At 33.3% G+C, this 22,003-nt stretch overlaps 1 protein-coding gene and 1 long non-coding RNA gene across 2 annotated transcripts in view; both read right to left on the bottom strand.

The window, feature by feature from the left end:
• Nucleotides 1-825: 825 nt before the first annotated feature.
• LOC139497089 (uncharacterized) lies at nt 826-4,131 on the bottom strand. The gene is made up of 3 exons (XR_011657678.1): nt 4,034-4,131; nt 2,564-2,679; nt 826-1,370 (listed from the first exon to the last, which is right to left on the bottom strand). It is a non-coding gene; the product is annotated as an uncharacterized lncRNA (long non-coding RNA).
• A 6,732-nt stretch (nt 4,132-10,863) lies between these two features.
• LOC139497413 (platelet glycoprotein V-like) overlaps nt 10,864-22,003 on the bottom strand; it is a 58,821-nt gene continuing 47,681 nt past the window's right edge. The window contains exons 10-12 of the mRNA XM_071285630.1: nt 20,964-21,131; nt 19,435-19,500; nt 10,864-13,343 (exon numbers count right to left, since the gene is read on the bottom strand). Coding sequence (XP_071141731.1) covers nt 13,276-13,343; nt 19,435-19,500; nt 20,964-21,131 — 302 coding nt within the window. The 3' untranslated portion in view covers nt 10,864-13,275. The remainder of the gene's footprint in view (nt 13,344-19,434; nt 19,501-20,963; nt 21,132-22,003) is intronic.

Genomic DNA, 22,003 nt, shown 5'->3' with positions numbered 1-22,003 from the left:
CGTTGTAACAACGTCACAGCACAACTATAAATGTCCCTTGTTCTCATTTAATTGATAGATTCAATGCAATTCCATTGAAGAAGTATGTAAACAGGGTCTTTATTTTTTCTTTTGACCCGTTTTAAGTTGTAAAATTTTCTATGTGGGAAAGATGGACAGATGTCGATGTGTACTGCCAGCTGTATATGAAATTGTCAAAAAGTTTGTTTTTTTTTAATCTTATTGGTAGGTTTCAGTGTGAAATGTATAAATATCTAGTTTTCCCAAAAATAGTTGTTTAAGGTTTATAAAGTCTTAAGTTTTTAACTTTTGCAATACTGAAGTACAAGAATTACACATTTCCATTTAACAAATGCAACTTTTCTTTCTTTTAACACATAACACTATGATGGCGGAAATTCTAGAATGTAGGTTTCACTTTGACGACGGATAACCATTTTTAATGAATTATTCAGAAATACAGCAAACTACCACATTTACCTTAATATTTACTGAAAATTCATTCAGCTGGATTCACTACACGATTACAAGCTAGGAAAATCAGCCCAAAATCTGACTGTCTAATTTATATATATATATATTCTACACAATTCATAAACACTTCTAAAAATATCCCAAATGAAGAAAATAACCTGAAATTCAATTCAACTAACTATGCTTTTTTCCATTGACCAACTAGTGATAGTATAAAAAAGAAGCTGTTGTATGATTGCCAATGAGACAACTGTCCACAAGAGACCAAAATGATCGACCTATCCAAAAGTTAAGACTTATTCTTTCTTACAATGTACATGTAGCTACATGAACCAATAAAACAAATAATAGTTTGTTTCTGAATTTTTAATTTTTATTCCAAATTTTAGTCTTGTGTTGGTTGTATACATTGTACATGTCATTCCAAATGTTGGTTTTCTGCCCTCTAATCAGCTGGGCAATTTGCGCAATTGTTTCTGCATACATGTAGTTGGTGTTGGTAATCTTTTCTACTCTAGCTCAGTCAATATAGTACACTGGATATGTAGGATGGCTTGTTTCGAAGCTAAGACATTTTCACATATATGTGGTTAAATTTTCGGAATACGAAGTGCGATTTTTTTTCACACAACAATTTCTTTGAAAATTTAATACTTTGAATACATTAAAAAACTCCATAGTTTTTACATATTTATACTATGATCCTCTACTTTCCAGATCAACACAAATGGTAAAGCTCAGTCACTTGTTAAAAATGAAACATGTTCAATATCACTACAGAGACAATTTTTGTTTACACACAACTTTTGTGTTCCTCATTTGATGGCGCATTAGTTCCTCATTTGGAGGCGCATTAGGAATATTGACCCAGCTGGTCTTGTGTTGGTTTCAGATCTCTGAAAAAAAAATCATAAATTATAAAATACAAAAAAATAAATTGATCCCAACTTATGAATTACAGCAGTTCTTAAAAATTATCCTGTGTTTAAACATAATCAATATTTTTTCTATTGCTGGTCCTATAATAAACTGCAGATTCATAATTATGTTGTGTTGTTACTGAGATGTTTGTATCTTTGCCAATTATACACATTTTGATGATGTATGTTAGAAATTTAACACAATTTCAACAGTATATAATTATTCATAACTTATGATTAACCTTTGTTCTTATTTAAAAAAAAAAATTGTTGTTAAATTGAGCATGTGTTAATAAAATTATGTCTGTTCCAGAAAATACTATGTCCGCCCCTAAGGGACAGTCCTAAGCCCTTTTTAAAAAAAAAAATCCCAGCACCGACAGAATTAAAAATTAATAAGAGCAACACTCCCTTTGCATTTTGGTATTTCATACACAACCACCCCAAATAAAATTTAAGAAAAGCGCTTTCCCTGGGGGAGAGGGGACATAATATTTTCTTGAGCAACCAGTGGTTATTCTACAAATAATAATGAGTCCAAATAATTAATAAAGGAAGTTTGGTTTCACAATATTGTCATTTTTCAATTAATTTAAGATATGCAAAGGATTCTACCTTAATAAATTTAGAATGTACATCGATACAACAAGACCTCATAGCATATGCCAATGAACGCAATCTATAAAATCAACAAATTATAATTTGATAAATAAAATTAATATAAGAAGAATGTGTCCATGAGCCACACATGATCTTATCAAACTTAATTTAAAGGACATACAGCGGCGGATCCAGCCATTTTAAAAAGGGGGGTTCACAACCCAGAGTAAAGGGGGGGGTTCCAACTATATGCTCCCATTCAAATGCATTGATCGGCCAAAAAAAAGGGGGGTTCCAACCCCCGGAACCCCCCCCTGGATCTGCCACTGGACATATCTAGAAAACAGTAAAGCAGATGCTCTCCAAATTCAAACTCTGCGTTTTATGATAATAAGCGTTGTGTATTGGTTGCATAATATGTGGTTTAGGCAAACGTTATATAACAGAATCCAATTTTGAGTTCAATGTACAAAAATGTACATGTATGTACATACAGTACAAGAGTTAAACTACAATGTATATCACTCAGTTAAGGAGGACATAAAAAGAGCTGATCAACTGATGTTTACCTTTTTAAAATCTTGGTCCAAATTTTTGAGCTGGTGCATGCTTAACTGTTACATGGTTACTGCAATGATTTCCTCAACCTCAGCCACATTGGATCTGTGGATTTATATACAAAACTCTGGAAAAAAATTAAAAATACATTCAATTATCTTTTATATTCTTCTGTCTGTTTCAAATAAAAAAAGAAGATGTGGTATTATTGCCAATGAGACAACTCTTTACAAGAGACCAAAATGACACATGAATTAACATTTATAGGTAACCGTACGGCCTTTAACAATGAGCAAAGCCCATACCGCATAGCCAGCTATGAAAGGCCTCCAAATGACAATGTGAAACAATTCAAACGAGAAAATTCACCGCCTTATTTATAAAAAAAAAATGTATGCATGTTAGTCCAACATATCTTTAGGAGAACAAAGTGACAAATTTAAATGCATTCCAAAATTCATATGTTTTATGATTGATTACAACATTGTTTTTGATCACATATTTAGTGATTGTACATGTAGCTCGTCATTGATAAACATGTAGATTTCATACTATAAATTGTACAGCAAAAAAGATGTCCCTATGTACTGTTTTTTAAACACCTGTAAACTGGGTTTTACCCTGAAAACAAGAAATTTGTACCCAACTTTCAAGGCTAGATCCTAGTCTAAATCATTATGACACTTTCAAGACTTGGAAGGCTGTTTTTTTATTTTTTTCTGAGACGCCTTCCTTCAACGACCTAGTCCCATTACGACAACTTTGATGGCTATCTTAATTTTTTTCTGTGACGCCTATATTTTACAGCATCTTTATGGCACAATTGTCTATTTCCATGTCAGACCCAGTGATACAATGATTGATCGTTTGTTGCTCAATATCCAGTGGCAAATATTTCATGCATGTTAGCGACGATCCTCAGTGATATATGCAGTATTATCATTAATAGGCCGAGTTGGTAATATGCCAAGTTTGAAATGTGCTGAGTTTGTAATGGACCCAGATATCTAAAGTGCTGAGATGTTTAGCTTCACATTTTCTGATATTGATAACATGGATAAGACTTTTATGCTTCAATGATTATCAAAAAATAACAGAGCAAAAGACACTTGTAGCCTTAATAAATAGGGATAGTAGCTCTTGTCACAGATAGAAAAAAAGTACCTGTGGCTGTGCACCCCTCCCCCTTTTTTTTACTTTTTACAGTTATTACTTATTTTTAATTGCATATATCTTCAGAAACAACACAAGTTAATCACGCAATTTGATAAATGGATTCAAATAACACACATTATGGCTAAAATACCTTGTATCAGTGCAATATATTGATAGTATAAGAAAAAGTATCATATTTCAACACGGTCACGTATAACAGACTTGGAAGAGGCGCCCAACACGGTAACAGTTGTTTTATTTTCATCAATCAATTTTGTTTTTATCATGGAGAACCTATTTGGTGTAATGTGCAATCATTATTTTACCTTTTTCTTTGTTCTGGAATCTGGATCAAGCTAAATTTCCACTGCAAATTTCTCACTGTTTTCAAAAATCAAGCGGCAATAGTGCGCATGCTCAGACTTTTCATACTATGCAACGGTAAAACCCGAGTACTGCTGAACGTTACACTAATCAAATCGTAAAAAACGATCATGAAATCCAAGTGATAAATGATGACAAAATTTTAATGATATATTAAACAAATAAATATTCATATAAAATACATATATTAAAACATTAAAATTGGATTTGTAATATTTTCTTTGACATCTTGGTGCAAATTATGTCTGCGGGGAAAAAAGGGAGAGTTTTTTTTTAAATCGAAAAAATCGTAAATATATTCTAGTGAAGGTGAATGATCGATATATCCAGGAATACTCATTATGACATACCCCAAAAATTCGTCCCATAAAACCAGATTTTTACAATGTATTCACTACGTTCTTATAATGTCGATGTTACGTCGGATTATGACAGTTATAACGGCACGTTGTCACAACGTAATAAAATGTTACGTCCTGACAAGGTACTAAATTTACGTGAATCCGACGTAATTTTATAACGTCGTCTGTACGTCTGCATCCAACGTTGGGTTTTTACGTTCCAACAACGTTAGTACGACGTAAACTCACGACGTGACGTTCAGACGACCATTAACCGACGTCGGGAGTACGTCGTGTGTTTACTGGGATGCGTGTGTTAAGCTAGGTTCACACTGCCGATCAGATCCGGTACCTCGAATTACCGAATAACAGTGTTATTATCCGAATAACTCATGTAATTACCGAATAACTCTTCAAATATCAATATTAACACATTTAAATGACTTTTAAACATATATTATTGAATAAAATTATAATAGAAGTGTATTTTATAACATAAAAATAAAAAAAAAAGTTGCAGGTAAGTTAATATTGATCATTATAAAATTATGGATATCGGTGTGTACTTCCAAGATGGCGACCAAGGAAATCGTAAGGAATGAATAAAGGAAAGATTGCATATATGCCTTCAAAGGAAAACGCTATGAAAATATAGTATTAAATAATTTACTCTATATACAGAGAATTGTCTAATAATTGTTTTTCAGAAAGGATTTGAAAATTTAACCAGTACATCAAAGCAATGCAATTACTCCAATCACTAATTACTTTTCATAACAATTTACTCAACATTAAATAAAATGTAATTAAGAATTTTCACATATTCAATTCAAATCTAATCAAAAAATTATTATAATTGATTGTTTTAATAAAAACAAAGCTTCTGAATGGATGATTTTTATGTTTATTCTAATAAAATTTTCTCAAAACTAAATATAAGATTTTCATTGGCAAATATAAATTGTTTTTTTTATATTATTAATAGAGAGTGAAACATGGTACAAGAAAAATAAAATAAAATATTTAATTTCAAAGAAGACAATCTTTCACCTAGTTTATTATATTTCATTTATTTCTTATTTCATTTAAAATGTATTTAATTTACTTAATTTAAGTTACTAAAAAATCAGAATTAAAAATAATAAAATAATACTCAATTAATATTCTTCTAAAATTAGTATTTACGTTTTTTTTTATTGCTACTTTTATTTATTTTCATACATTGAATAATTTGATAGTGATAATGAGTTAATTAGTTCCAATAAACAAAATAATCATTACCTCACACTTCTGTTAGATTGTTAATTCGGTTGTTGTTTACTGACACGTGCCCATTACATAATTAATCATTAAGAGATAATGAAATTATATTACAGTATGGACACTCTGCATTAAACAGGCTTGTACCTGATATTCATATGATGAAGACATAATCTTTCAATCAGTTTAATTGAGGTCTGGAGCTGGCATGTCAGTTAACTGCTAGTAGTCTGTTGTTATTTATGTATTATTGTCATTTTATTTATTTTCTTTTGTTACATCTTTTGACATCAGACTCGGACTTCTCTTGAACTGAATTTTAATGTGCGTATTGTTATTCTTTTACTTTTCTACATTGGCTAGAGGTATAGGGGGAGGGTTGAGATCTCATAAACATGTTTAACCCCGCCGCAATTTTGCGCCTGTCCCAAGTCAGGAGCCTCTGGCCTTTGTTAGTCTTGTATGATTTTAATTTTTAGTTTCTTGTGTATAATTTAGTATGACGTCCATTATCACTGTACTATTATGCATATTTTAGGGGCCAGCTGAAGGACACCTACGGGTGCGGGAATTCTCGCTACATTGAAGACCCATTGGTTGCCTTCGGCTGTTGTTTGCTCTATGGTCGGGTGGTTGTCGCTTTGACATATTCACCATTTCCTTTCTCAATTTTATTGTGACTGTCTTGGTATACCAAGGCTGCATTACCAACACCAAGGATTTGTATACAAATCCTTGCCAACACCAATAATTATAATAATGAAAAATAGAACACAAATAAATATTTACAACTATATACAATATGTACATCCTATGTTAGTTTTCTGTCAAAGGGTAATAATGTTCAATGTTTCACCAATAATTTTTGATTATTTAAAATAAAAAATTATTAAAAAAAGATATTTTAATAAAGTCAATTTGAGTTTTCCTGTTAAAAAAAGCTTTCTTCTGGCAAATTCTAATTTGTTAATTATAAAATATGTAAGAACTTTTGGATTATTTTAGTCATTCGATGTTAAAAAAAACCCTCTTCTTAAACAAAATACATTGCACGTGGAGTCATTGAGAAAATAGTTCAGTTCATTTCCTAACTTTGTTAATAAACCAACTGACCGACTTCCTCAAAGCTACTAAGAAGGCACGGTAACCCTCTTCAGTGAAATGTATCCCGTCACGAGCTTCGTATTCCACCCTATAAACATTAGTTGGCTTGAAATAATGTACAAAATGATTTTCAAGAGCTATGCTTTTCATCATTTTGTTCACTATCTCTCGGCGAACTGTATGCTCATCGGGAGTGCAATACCAAGGCCCGGACCGCTTCATAACTGACATGAATAGTAGTTGCCGCATATTTACAACTGGCTCATGATGTTGGATGTCTTGGTACGTATGCTGACATGATGCATATGTATGCTCTGAGTGCTGCACTGAAGATCCCGATCCGCTCGTATTTCCCACCACAGGTAGCGTTGGAATATACAACCTCATTCAACCTCATTCTAGGAAAATATGTGGCAGAGGTGTTAATTTATCTGCAATACTTATGTGTACCATTATGTGGACCCGTTTCATAGATTCAGCCGGTGATAAGGATACCATTGTCCGATCCATAATAAGAGAAAAAGGGAAGGCCGCACCGTGCCTGATCCTGTGTATTCGACACTTAAAAGGAAATATAAAGCAGAGGATGATAGATGATGGAATCGACAAGAAAGATAGAGAGTCCGTACTAGACAGCATCTTCGGTAACCAAGGATTAGTTCATTCGGATGATGACATTTGTTTTGAAGTGAAGTGCGAACAAATTCAGGAACGAACAAAGGAACTGTCAGCTTCGTTCCACCGACATTTCGCCAATCGTGTAGCACGTACCATTTTTCTTTTATTGTTTCCCCACTGCTTGATACATAATGCATGTATAGTATTGTTTCGCATGTTTTCAGGTTGAAATTCTATATAAAGTATTTCCGCGGACTATGACAGATAAGCCCGTGCCTTGTGCAGGATATCTTAGTAGTTATATAAATTTTTTTACAATAAATTCTAAATAAAGTATTTATGACAGATAAGCCCGTGCCTTGTGCAGGATATCTTAATAGTTGTAATTTTATAGATTTAAAGGGGCTTAGTTAACATCCATTTCTAAATCACAAATAGAAAAATATGATAAAGATAATATTTTTTTAATAACTAAAATTAAAATAAAAACTAATTTAAATAGTTTACTATTCCATATTTTATTTTAAAAAATGCCCACCCTCACATTGTTCATTGTCGTGACGTGGCGTGAGGGCTCCACTTTGGTGGTCTAAGATGAACACGTTAAGGGATTGTATGCAATCTTTCTTTTCTTCATTTCTTACGTTTTCCTTGGTCGCCATCTTGGAAGTACACACCGATATCCATAATTTTATAATGATCAATATTAACTTACCTGCAACTTTTTTTTTATTTTTAGGTTATAAAATACACTTCTATTATAATTTTATTCAATAATATATGTTTAAAAGTCACTTAAATGTGTTAATATTGATATTTGAAGAGTTATTCGGTAATTACATGAGTTATTCGGATAATAACACTGTTATTCGGTAATTCGTGTTACCCGATCAGATCAACTCGATGATCCTGATTGTCCAAATTTCCACGACCAAACTCAACCAAATTCTTGATCGGGCCTGTGTACGACTTCTACCCGACCGCCATCCGACTGTACACGACCTTATTTGACCATTCACGACTCCTGATTGACTCCATCACGACTTTTTAGAGAGATGTACCCATTATAAAACATGTTCCTGTTTTTAATATCTGATTATATTTAAGTTATTGAATTGTTTATTATATATTTTCGTTAATTATAAAATTAAAGATAACTTGATTAATAAGTATTTATATACTGAAAAATTGCACTAAAATGAATGGCAGTATTACTACGACTGGTCTTCACTCTTTGCCATAGAAATCGTACAACTACTCGAGTTCGCTGTAGGCATTTTGAATTTATGAGAATTTTCCAAAACATGGTTTCTCAATGAAATAAACATAATAGTTCTTAAAAAACTGGTCATTATCGTGATACATGGACTGCCCGTAGGGCAGTGATATTGACTGCGACAGCGATAATGACCTCGCCTTCGGCTCAGTCATTATCACTATCTTAGTCAATACCACTGTCCTGTGGGCAGTCCATATATCACGATAATGACCAGTTTTTCAAGAACTATTATATAATTAACGACGGTGCCATATGAGGAGCACCTGAGGTAATCCACAGTCGATTCGTTTTGCTCAATCTTTAGTTTTTTATTTTGTGTTTTTTGTACTATTGTTTATATGTTTGTATTTATCTCTTTAGCCATGGCATTGTCAGTTTATTTTAGACTTATGAGTTTGAATGTCACTTTTGGTATCTTTCATTTCTCTCTTTTTTCTGTCGTTCTTCCTCAAAAAGCCCAAATAATGTAAACGTTCAAGAGCGTAACATGTAAATTGATAAATTAAAACCATAATGGAGCAACAGCTATGTAACTGGTGAGTAATTGGCAGTTGACAATTTGTTGAAATATCGGGTTTGTCCATATCATATCAATCTATAGATCTTCTTCTTCTAGTTTCGTTATAAGATTTTATAACCCTTTATCTCAAATATACTAGGATAGATGAGATGACAGCACGTACTGTTAAGTGGCTTATAAGGTCTCTATGGATCAGTGCATGGTTTATGTTAAATGCTCAAGATCGTTTGTGAGATACTTAAGGCAATACCGTATAGAGGGTTATTTTCGCGGGGTGTACATTTTCGCTTTTTTTCGCGGATAGAACAAAACCGCCAAAATAAATTCCGCCAATTTAAAAGTGCACTTGCAAAGGTATAGATAAAACATTGAATCCGCCAAATTTATAACCGCCAAAATATTTCGTATACCTTATTCAATGAAAATCGCGAAATTTTACACCATCGCTATACGGTGTATCAACTATATTTGATATATGGAATGAATTTAATGTGTACATACGTCGTTCTCAGTTTCATGGTTCATTTGAAAGGTTTTTTGTGGTTTGGTTTATATCTCAGATACCGCAAGCTGTAGGTCTAGTATGTTTAGTGTATGTTATAATTGTTAGGTGTATACTAATTTTCACGGTTCATTGGTCAATGTTTAGTTCATTGAAATTTTGCCAGTTTATCCGATACTATTTGCAATAGGTCATCTATTTTTGTTGGACGGATTGACTGTAAAGTGTTCATGTCTATTTATTATGGTTCACCTGACCTTGGCCGAATTTATTGAACATAGATAATGTTAAGTGTATGTGATTCTTGTGGTAAAGCATTACATAATTATTTCAAAGATACAGGCGAGACATATAAGCGTGTCCACTCTTGCCTTTTTTACCATGGCATTGTCAGTTTGTTTTTTATGTATAGCGTTTGGTATCTCTAGCATACACTCCAAATATTGATATTTCCATTTAAAACAACATTATTAGAAGCTTTGTCGGCTGCAACATCAACACATTTGGTGTGAAGAGAGGATAAAGCATGCCCAACCTGTTTTTGAAGTGTTATATAGAGACACATGTGCCAATTTTATTCGAGTATAAATATGCTTCTTTGTCCTTGTTTTTTTCTACATTAACTAGAGGTGTAGGGGGAGGGTTGAGATCTCACAAAACATGTTTAACTCCGCCGCTTTTTTGCGCCTGTCCCAAGCCAGGAGCCTCTGACCTTTGTTACTTTTGTATGCTTTTTAATTTTAGTTCATTTATATGTTTCGGAGTTTAGTCTGACGTCCATTGTAACTGAACTTGTACACATTTTTGTTTAGGGGTCAGCTGAAGAACGCCTCTGGGTGCGGGATTTTCTCGCTATGTTGAAGACCCATTGTTGGGATTCGGCTGTTTAATGCTCTTTGGTCGGGTTGTTGTCTCTTTGTCACTTTCCCCATTTCCATTCTCAATTTAATTCTGAAGGCAAGACCGACTATTCAGAAGAAGTGTACAGTTTTGGCTCACTTTGGTCACATTTTATCCATCCAGCCGGAACTTTAAGTTAATCATTGAAATAGGTTAAGCTCCTAGTCGTGCATTCTATGTATACGGTATTGTGAATTATTTGCCTTGTTCATTTGATATTGATATGGCAACAAAATAAAAACATATAATTATAAATTTATACCCACATTTATTAGAAAAAAAGAAAGAAAACGTCATATATATTAAGAATTCACAAGATACAAATACAAGTCACCAATGAATGTTCCCAAACAATATCATCATATAAATGTTACATGTTACTCAAATAAAAACATAACATGAAAAAGGGCACATAAACCAATGATTTAAAAGAAGAAATACAAGTCACTAATGAATATTCCCACACAATATCATCAAATAAATGTTATATGTTACTGAAACAAAAACATAAAAAGAGAAAGGTGACATATACCAATGATTTAAAACATACAAACACAAGTCACCAATGAATTTTCCCACACAATATCATCAAATAAATGTTACACGAAACAATAAAAAAGAAAGAAAGAGTCATACATGAGGGGGAGGACAGGGGTAAGGGAGACAGGGAGAAAGGAAAAAGGAGAAAGGGGTAGGAGAAAGAAGAGGAAGGCTGGGAGAAAGGAGAAAAAATAAAATATCGCCTTTTAAAAAATGTTCTAATATTTCCAGAAAAAATATCTCAAAAGGAGATGTTTTATTCTAATGGTAGAAAGGAGAACGGGGGTAGGAGAAAGGAGAAGAGGGGTGGGTGAAGGGAATAGGGTACCCCCTGTCCTCCCCTCATACATATTAAGAATTCAGAAGATACAAGTACAAGTCACCAATGAATATTTCCCTCGATATTCCCTAAAAATATCATAAACTAATTGCTACATGTTAAACAAGAGTGCACACACTGAAATGTCTCGCCTTCTTTACTAATCATTGATATTATGTTAATAGTCCTAAGTATAAAGCTTGATTACAACTGTCACATAAACTTAACATTAACCAAGATAGCTAAACAAAGACCAATGAACCATGCAAATGAGGTCAAGGTCAGATGAACCATGCCAGGCAGACATGTACAGCTAACAAAGCTTCCATACAACAAATATAGTTGACCTATTACTTATAGTTTAAGAAAAATAGACCAAAACACAAAAACTTAACACTGTGCAATGAACCGTGCAATTGAGGTCATGGTCAAATAAAACCTGCGGGACTGACATATAGATCATAATATATTTCCATACACCAAATATAGTTGACCTTTGGCATATAATATTAGATAAAAAGACCAAAACTTAAAAACTTAACTTTGACCACTGAACCATGAAAATGAGGTCAAGGTCAGATGACATCTGCCCACTAGACATGTACACCTTACAACTATTCCATACAACAAATATAGTAGACCTATTGCATAAAGTATGAGAAAAACAGACCAAAACACAAAAACTTAACTATAACCACTGAACCATGAAAATGAGGTCAAAGTCAGATGACACCTGCCAGTTGGACATGTACACCTTCCAGTCCTTCCATACACCAAATATACTAGCCCTATTACTTATAGTATCTGAGATATGGACTTGACCACCAAAACTTAACCTTGTTCACTGATCCATGAAATGAGGTCGAGGTCAAGTGAAAACTGTCTGACGGGCATGAGGACCTTGCAAGGTACGCACATACCAAATATAGTTATCCTATGACTTACAATAAGAGAGAATTCAACAGTACAAAAATTTTGAACTTTTTTTTCAAGTGGTCACTGAACCATGAAAATGAGGTCAAGGACATTGGACATGTGACTGACGGAAACTTCGTAACATGAGGCCTCTATATACAAAGTATGAAGCATCCAGGTCTTTCACCTTCTAAAATATAAACCTTTTAAGAAGTTAGCTAACGCCGCCGCCGCCGGATCACTATCCCTATGTCGAGCTTTCTGCAACAAAAGTTGCAGGCCCGACAAAAACGAAAGAAAATGTCATATATATCAATGATTAATAAGATACAAACAAAAGTCACCAATGAATGTTCCCACATAATATCATCATATAAGTGTTGCATGTTTCTGAAACAAAAAAGAAATAAAAAGGTGACAGATATAAAACAAAAAAGATACAAATACAATAGATATAAGATTCCCACAAAATTTCATGAATTTATATCATTCTCATTAAAATTATCAATAAACAAACACGATGCAATAAAAGGTCTATTAATAAAACTCATCTAAAGCAATAACTGAGTTTAAGACTACGACATACATCTGAAAGTCAATCTCCGTAAAGCGCTCGTTTCCGTTCCATATACTCAGTACACTATACTACCATGTCATATTGCAGCTGTCATATTCAGTCTAGTGACCCGAATTAGGTCCGGAGTGGCTGTGAGCTCTACGACGGAGAATGACTGAGACTGTGCTGGAGAGAAAGTAAACCACAAATATTGTAGAAACGATAGCAAGGAAAGTCATTCACAAAAATGATGATGATGATGAAATTAAGACCAAGTTTGTATTTCCCCTCAGTTTATTTAATCAACCCTATTTCAAGGTGTGTTTGATTTCACTTGACCAACTTAAAGTTGTTTCTTCTCTTTTGTTTCTTGTTTTTCATTTTTCGCTGTTTTTTCCCTGAAAGAAAAATAATAATAATTAAATCTTCTGAAAACAAAATGATTTATTACATTTGTTGAGTGTTCTCCATATCAATGTCTATCGTTGTAAAGGTTCATCTTGAAAATGATATCATTTGTTTTCACCATTTACCCATTTAGTGTATTTAATTATGCAATCAAACTGTTTTGTTTCGTATGGAAGAGAGACGCAAGACACAAGAGGGATATTCATACTCAAAGTCGAAAACAAACTGACGACGCCATGACTAAACCAGGTGCTCCGCAGGGCGCAGCTTTATACGACCGCAGAGGTCGAACCCTGAACAGTTGGGGCAAGTATGGACAAAACATTCAAGCGTGATACAGCTCTGAATTTGGATTGTGATCAAATTTTTGACATTACATGGTTTTTTTTTACACAAAACAAATGTCAAGATTTTACAAATCAATTAAAGATTTCTTCTTCAAACTTTTTAAATCTAAAATTAAATAGTTGATCATGACACAGCGTAGGTTTCTGACACAGAACGAATGTGGTCTAATGAACTTAAAAGTTTTTTTTTGCCTTTGAGCAATTCACTATGCTGTTGAATATTAATCCTCTCAAAAACATGTTTGAAGAAATTTTCTTTTTATTTATGAAATCTGAAATGAGAAAAATTTAACCCCCCCCTTTTTTTTCACATCCCCGTTTCCCTTTTTCCAAAACTGATATCAATTCAAATTTCTAATGGAGTTTGCAACAATAACTACTCTTTTAAATACATCATAAAATATTAAAATGTAAAATAAAGTGCTTGTTATCACTGAATGGTAAAGATTGGTTGGTAGTAAAAGTGAATATACATTGTTTATTGTATAAAACAATAAAAAAAACTTCATCAGCAACATTTTATATTGGCAAATTTCCAATGAAGTTATTTACATAAAGTTATTGGCAAATAAAAATAGAAAATGACATCATAGTCATGTCTGGCAAATGTCCAACATACATTATCTAAAAACATTTTAGATAAGATAAGGAAAAAAAGCTTCATCAGCAACATTTTATATTGGCAAATTTCCAATGAAGTCATTTACATAAAGTTATTGGCAAATAAAAATAGAAAATGACATCATAGTCATGTCTGGCAAATTTCCAACATATATTATCAACTACTATTCTATACAAAGAAAGATAACTCCAATTGAAAATTAATTGCTATTGCACAATATTGTGCAATTAGATATTTCTTGCTATTGTGCAATACTGTGCAATTGAAAATTTCTTGCTATTGCACAATATTTCATATGGAATCCTGATTTGGACCAACTTGAAAACTGGGCCCATAATCAAAAATCAAAGTACATATTTAGATAAAGCATATCAAATAAGCCCAAGAATTTAATTTTTGTTAAAATCAAACTTAGTTTAATTTTGGACCCTTTGGACCTTAATGTAGACCAATTTGAAAACTGGACCAAAAATTAAGAATCTACATACACAGTTAGATTTTGCATATCAAAGAACCCATTTATTCAATTTTTTATGAAATCAAACAAAGTTTAATTTTAGACCCCCATTTGGACCAACTTGAAAACTAGGCCAATAATTAAAAATCTAAGTACATTTTTAAATTCAGCATATCAAAGAACCCCAAGGATTCAATTTTTGTTAAAATCAAACTAAGTTTAATTTTGGACCCTTTGGACCTTAATGTAGACCAATTTGAAAACGGGACCAAAAGTTAAGAATCTACATACATAGTTAGATTCGGCATATCAAAGAACCCCAATTATTCAATTTTTGATGAAATCACACAAAGTTCAATTTTGGACCCTTTGGGCCCCTTATTCCTAAACTGTTAGGACCAAAACTCCCAAAATCAATACCAACCTTCCTTTTGTGGTCATAAACATTGTGTTTAAATTTCATTGATTTCTATTTACTTAAACTAAAGTTATTGTGCGAAAACCTAGAATAATGCTTCTTTGGGCCCTTTTTTGGCCCCTAATTCCTAAACTGTTGGAACCAAAACTCCCAAAATCAATCCCAACCTTTCTTTTGTGGTCATAAACCTTGTGTCAAAATTTCATAGATTTCTATTAACTTAAACTAAAGTTATAGTGCGAAAACCAAGAAAATGCTTATTTGGGCCCTTTTTGGCCCCTAATTCCTAAAATGTTGGGACCAAAACTCCCAAAATCAATACCAACCTTCCTTTTGTGGTCATAAACCTTGTGTTAAAATTTCATAGATTTCCATTCACTTTTACTAAAGTTAGAGTGCGAAAACTAAAAGTATTCGGACGCCGGACGACGACGACGACGACGACGACGCCGACGCCGACGCCGACGACGACGACGACGACGACGACGACGCCGACGCCGACGCCGACGACGACGACGACGACGACGCCGACGCCAACGTGATAGCAATATACGACGAAAAATTTTTCAAATTTTGCGGTCGTATAAAAAGAAAAGGCAAACAGAAAAACGTTGTTCACAAAACACAACATGAAATCAAGACCAACCAGATGCTCCGCAGGGCGCAGCTTTATACGACCGCAGAGGTTGAACCCTGAACGGTTGGGGCAAGTATGGACACAACATTCAAGCTGGATTCAGCTCTAAATACGGATTGTGATTAAATAGTTGACACAGCATAGGTTTCTGACACAGGATGAATGTGGTCTAATGAACTTAAAATAATTTTTTTGCCTTTGAGCAATTCACTATGCTGTTGAATATTAATCCTCTCAAAAAAATGTTTGAAGAAATTTTCTTTTTATGTATGAAATCTGAAATGAGAAAAATTTAACCCCCCCCCCTTTTTTTCACATCCCCCTTTCCCTTTTTCCAAAACTGATCTCAATTCAAATTTCTAATGGAGTTTGCAACAATAACTACTCATTTAAATACATCATAAAATATTAAAATGTAAAATAAAGTGCTTGTTATCACTGAATGGTAAAGATTGTTTTAATTTATCAGTTGGTAGTAAAAGTGAATATACATTGTATATTGTTTAAAACAATGATTTAAGTTGATTCAACTACTATTCTGGACAAAGAAAGATAACTCCAATTGAAATTTTTTTGCTATTGCACAATATTGTGCAATTAGAAATTTCTTGCTATTGCGCAATACTGTGCAATTGAAAATAATTGATGTTGCACAATACTGGGCAATTGAAGATTTCTTGCTATTGCGCAATACTGTGCAATTGAAAATTTCTTGCTATTGCACAATACTGTGCAATTGAAGATTTTTTGCTATTGCTGAATACTGTGCAATTGAAAATTTCTTGCTATTGCACAATACTTTTAAAATATAATAATTTTGGATCTTAATTTGAACCAACTTGAAAACTGGGCCCATATTCAAAAATCTAAGTACATGTTTAGATTCAGCATATCAAAAAAGCCCATGAATTCAATTTCTGTTAAAATCAAAATTTTGGACCCTTTGGACTTTAATGTAGACCAATTTGAAAACGGGACCAACAATTAAGAATCTATATACACAGTTAGATTTGGCATATCAAAGAACCCCAATTATTCAATTTTTGATGAAATCAAACAAAGTTTAATTTTGGACCCCGATTTGTACCAACTTGAAAACTGGGCCAATAATCAAAAATCTAAGTACATTTTTAGATTCAGCATATCAAAGAACCCAAAGGATTCAATTTTTGTTAAAATCAAACTAAGTTTAATTTTGGACCCTTTAGACCTTAATGTAGACCAATTTACAGTTCAATTTTGGACCATTTGGGCCCCTTATTCCTAAACTGTTGGGACCAAAACTCCCAAAATCAAACACAACCTTCCTTTTATGGTCATAAACCTTGTGTTTAAAGGACAAGGTTCACTAATGGCACAAAATGGCCTAAAATATCAACTTTATCATAAAACACCAAAAAGGTCTCAATTTGTTTCGTAAATGGGTCTATTTCAAAAGTATAAATGCTAAATATATTAGTTCTTTTCATAAGAGTACAAGATATTCGCCAAAAGTAAGCCCATTTTGGACATTTTGTCAAAATTTAATGATTTTGTGCATTTTTCAGACCTAAAAGCTTTTGAAACACATTGGCCGCCACTTACGATCCAAAATGTGTTGTAACCAAAAGATTCCAATTTTGATATACATTTCATCAAAATTAAAACTTTTTGGATCGTAGATAGAGGCCACGGTTAATTACGACAAAAAACAATTGAAATTATGGACAAAAAGTACCAAAATTGACCTTTTAATACAAATTATGCTCATTTTTAAAAGGGGTCATTGCTCCATAAATAGTAAAGGAGTGCCAGAAATTTTTTTTTTGTCTCAGTAGTATTATCACAAGTATTTCTATGTGAAATTTGTAATTTTATGGCCCGATTTTAAAAAACATAAAAAATTCAGGGCCAATTTTAAACCATCGTGAACCTTCTCCTTTCATAGATTACTATTTACTTATACTAAAGTTATGGTGCGAAAACCAAGAATAATGCTTATTTGGGCCTCTTTTTGGCCCCTACCTCCTAAACTGTTGGGACCTCAACTCCCAAAATCAATCCCAACCTTCCTTTTGTGGTCATAAACCTTGTGTTTAAATTTCATTGATTTCTTTTTACTTATACTAAAGTTATGGTGCGAAAACCAAGAATAATGCTTATTTGGGCCCTTTTTGGGCCCCTAATTCCTAAACTGTTGGAACCATAACTCTTAAAATCAATCCCAACCTTCCCTTTGTGGTCATAAACCTTGTGTCAAAATTTCATAGATTTCTATTAACTTAAACTAAAGTTATATTGCGAAAACCAAGAAAATGCTTATTTGGGCCCTTTTTGGCCCCTAATTCCTAAAATGTTGGGACCAAAACTCCCAAAATCAATCCCAACCTTCCTTTTGTGGTCATAAACCTTGTGTTAAAATTTCATAGATTTCTATTTACTTTTACTTAAGTTAGAGTGCGAAAACTAAAAGTATTCGGACGACGACGACGACGACGCAGACGACGACAACGTGATACCGATATACGACCAAAAATTTTTCAATTTTTGCGGTCGTATAAAAACTGGTGGCGATCTCAGTTGATCTGCGAGGGTAGGCAGGTCCTGTTATACATGTGGCACCCAGCAAAACATTGTTTTACATTTGTGATATTCTGACTAAGTGTTGATTCATACAGTGGGTGATACATAAAGAGAAGGATACGATTATCATTTCTCCCGGGCTTGTATTTCCTATCATAATTTCCTTGATAGAGGATTGCTGCTCACAAGGAAGGTATTAAACCTAGAGTTCCAAATGGTGTGAAGTTGAAATCATCCCTTCGTAAATTTTACGGATTCATCACGAGTTGGTTGACCGTTATGGAATAACCGTTTCACATATGATATCGGAAATGTTAATGTTCCTTTTGTCATAACTACAATACCCTTACCTTTTCACGAATGTGACCTACCGAATTATACTTTTACCAGATTTTTAATAACATAAGCAACACGACGGATGCCACATGTGGAACAGGATTTGCTTACCCTTCCGGAGCATCTGAGATCATCCCCAGTGTTTGGTGGGGTTCGCGTTGCATAGTCTTTAGTTTTCTTTGTTGTGTCTTCTGTACTATTATTTGTATGTTTGTGTTTTTATTTTTAGCCATGGCGTTAACGTTGTCAGTTTATTTTCAATCTATGAGTTTGACTGTCCCTCTGGTATCTCTCGCCCCTCTTTTATTAGACACACTTACATAATATACTCTCGGACTAAGGCATATGTGGTACCCGTCGTGTTGCTTATGTTATTTCAAACCCTGTAAATAGTCTAATTCGTTCACAGTAATAACAAATAACGGACATCCGTAAGTATTACAGGTCCAGGTGTATCCAACAAAGAGTATCGATACATTTTAAAAATATGTATAAGATTCGTACCTGATCACTTGACAGGTAACTACGGATGATTGATGAAATGAATCAGAGATGTCCTATCCGGGCGTAGCCCAGTTTCGTAATAAATTTAAAATAGAAAAGTGTAATAATAACTGAAACAGCACAACCAAAATTGTGTCGATGTCAACCATAATGTTTGTTCGTCATACTGTAGGAATAGACTATGGAGGGAACACTTACCTGCTCTGTTGTCCAAATCGTATTCTTGTTTGTTGTCGGATCCATTTTTTGAATGGCGGCATGATTCTGTAAAAAGGAAGTTAACACTTTACTATCTCATCGTCTCAAGGTTTAGTTAAATACAGTGAGATTTTTAAGGGCAAATCTTGACAACCACAAATTACTTAATGTCATATAATTAAACGTTTATCTTATTTGGTAAATTGGATATCAATGACATTAATGGCACATCATCACTCTTTTGTTTAAATCTATCTTTAAATAAAACAAACTCGGAAAGATGAAAAGCGTGATAAGTTGTATCGATATATGTCTAGTGAGGCATGTACAATGGTGTAGTTATTTTCTGTTTTGTTTATTTTTGGCTTTGATTATTACCCTATTGTTCCATATCTCTGTTTATCAATGTATATTTCGTTGTCATTGTTTCAACAACAAAGTTTCGTTTCGAAAGGTGTACACATAGTTTTGTTAAAACCTGAATATCTTTAAAACAACAATTATAATTGCACTGCATTTAGTCTGACAGGTTGACAATTCTTTGTTGAAAGTGAAAATATATATATATATGAATACTTTTCAGAAAACATAAATAATTTATTATATCAGCCAATCTCATCTTTTGCTTATTTTACTATTCATGGTAAATGCCCAAAGGGTATCACTAGGACAGCTACCAGCACTTAAGTATTGACATGGTATATAACTCATTTATCAATTTTCTGTTAGTGGATGTTTTTCATTATTATGGTTCAAATATTTTATTAACAGTATATAATAAAAGATATAATAGATTTTAATAAGATATTTTAAGAATTGTTCCGCTTTGGTTTACAATTGAAATATAAGGTAATGATTATTTTAATCTGGTGAATTTAAAATTGAGAATGGAAATGGGGAATGTGCCAAAGAGACAACAACCCGATCATAGAAAAAAAACAACAGCAGAAGGTCACCAACAGGTCTTCAATGTAGCGAGAAATTCACGCACCCGGAGGCGTCCTTCAGCTGGCCCCTAAACAAATATATACTAGTTCAGTGATAATGAACGCCATACTAATTTTCAAATTGTACACAAGAAACTAAAATTAAAATAATACAAGATAAACAAGGGCCAGAGGCTCCTGACTTGGGACAGGCGCAAAAATGCGGCGGGGTTAAACATGTTTGTGAGATCTCAACCCTCCCCCTATACCTCTAGCCAATGTAGAAAAGTAAACGTATAACAATACGTACATTAAAATTCAGTTCAAGAGAAGTCCGAGTCTGATGTGAGAACATGTAACCAAAGAAAATAAACAAAATGACAACAATACATAAATAACAACAGACTACTAGCAGTTAACTGACATGCCAGCTCCAGACATCAATTAAACTGACTGAAAGATCATGATTTCATCATATGAACTCAGGCACAATCCTTCCCGTTAGGGGTTTAGTATCATACCATCATAACATATATGAGAAGAACATAACCCGTGTCATGCCAACAACTAGTTTTTGAATAAATGTGTTTAGTATCGATTTACCTGGACATTTTCCTAAGTTGCAGATTGATATTTCAATTTCGGAACCTACACATTTCTGTCCACTTCCAGATGGTGGGGGATTGTCACATGTCCTGTTTTGGATTCTGACGCCCTCTCCACATGACACAGAACAAGACGAGTTGAACCAAGGGCTCCATCCTCCATCAACTATTGCAAACATATTGAACAATTATTCATTATTATCAGTCAGTTTGGGTTGATTTGACAAAATAAATCAAGAACATAACATTTACATTCTAATCTTATATGTATAAGGAATTTACCTTGAGAAGACATTTTCTCTACGTTGCAAATTGATGTTTCATTTTCGAAAACAAACATTTAACTCCGCCGTAAAAAAACAACAACACTTATTCATTATAAGCAAGGTGTTTGAAATCAGTGGTGGAAGACTTGTTTATTTGTATGCTTGATTTCAAATTAAATATGTGTTAACCATTAATGATGAAGATTGGCAAACACAAACTTGATATGATATTATAACATATTTTTCATACCTGCAGCTACTTATTGCGAATTGACAGGAAGAAGAAATGACAAGATCAGATTCTTCTACGAAAAGTCTATCCATGTAATTCTTCAGTAAACCAAACGACAAAGAGGCGTGATAGAGGGACGACAGATACCAAAGGGACAGTTAAACTCATAAATCGAAAATAAACTGACAACGCCAGGGCCAAAAAAGAAAAAATACAAACAAAAAAATAATAGTACACAAAACACAACATCGAAAACTAAAGACTAAGCAACACGAACCCAACCAAAAACTGGGGGTGATCTCAGGTGGTCTGGAATGGTAAGCAGAACTGATATTTCTGTCTCCCAAAAATGGTTAGTTTTTGAAGCTCTTTTATGTTCACAAATTAGTTATAATTTTTTTTCATGAGGAATACTTTTTATAATAAAGGATTTTTTATTCTAAATATAATGGCCAGCTTTATCGCCATATTTATCAACCATTGAACATTTATGTGATGAACTTGACAAACGTGTATGAAATATTCATCAGCCACCAGACT

Source organism: Mytilus edulis, chromosome 12, assembly GCF_963676685.1.
Source record: "Mytilus edulis chromosome 12, xbMytEdul2.2, whole genome shotgun sequence".
Classification (NCBI taxonomy): domain Eukaryota; kingdom Metazoa; phylum Mollusca; class Bivalvia; order Mytilida; family Mytilidae; genus Mytilus; species Mytilus edulis.
This window is presented reverse-complemented; position numbering and strand designations above follow the sequence as displayed.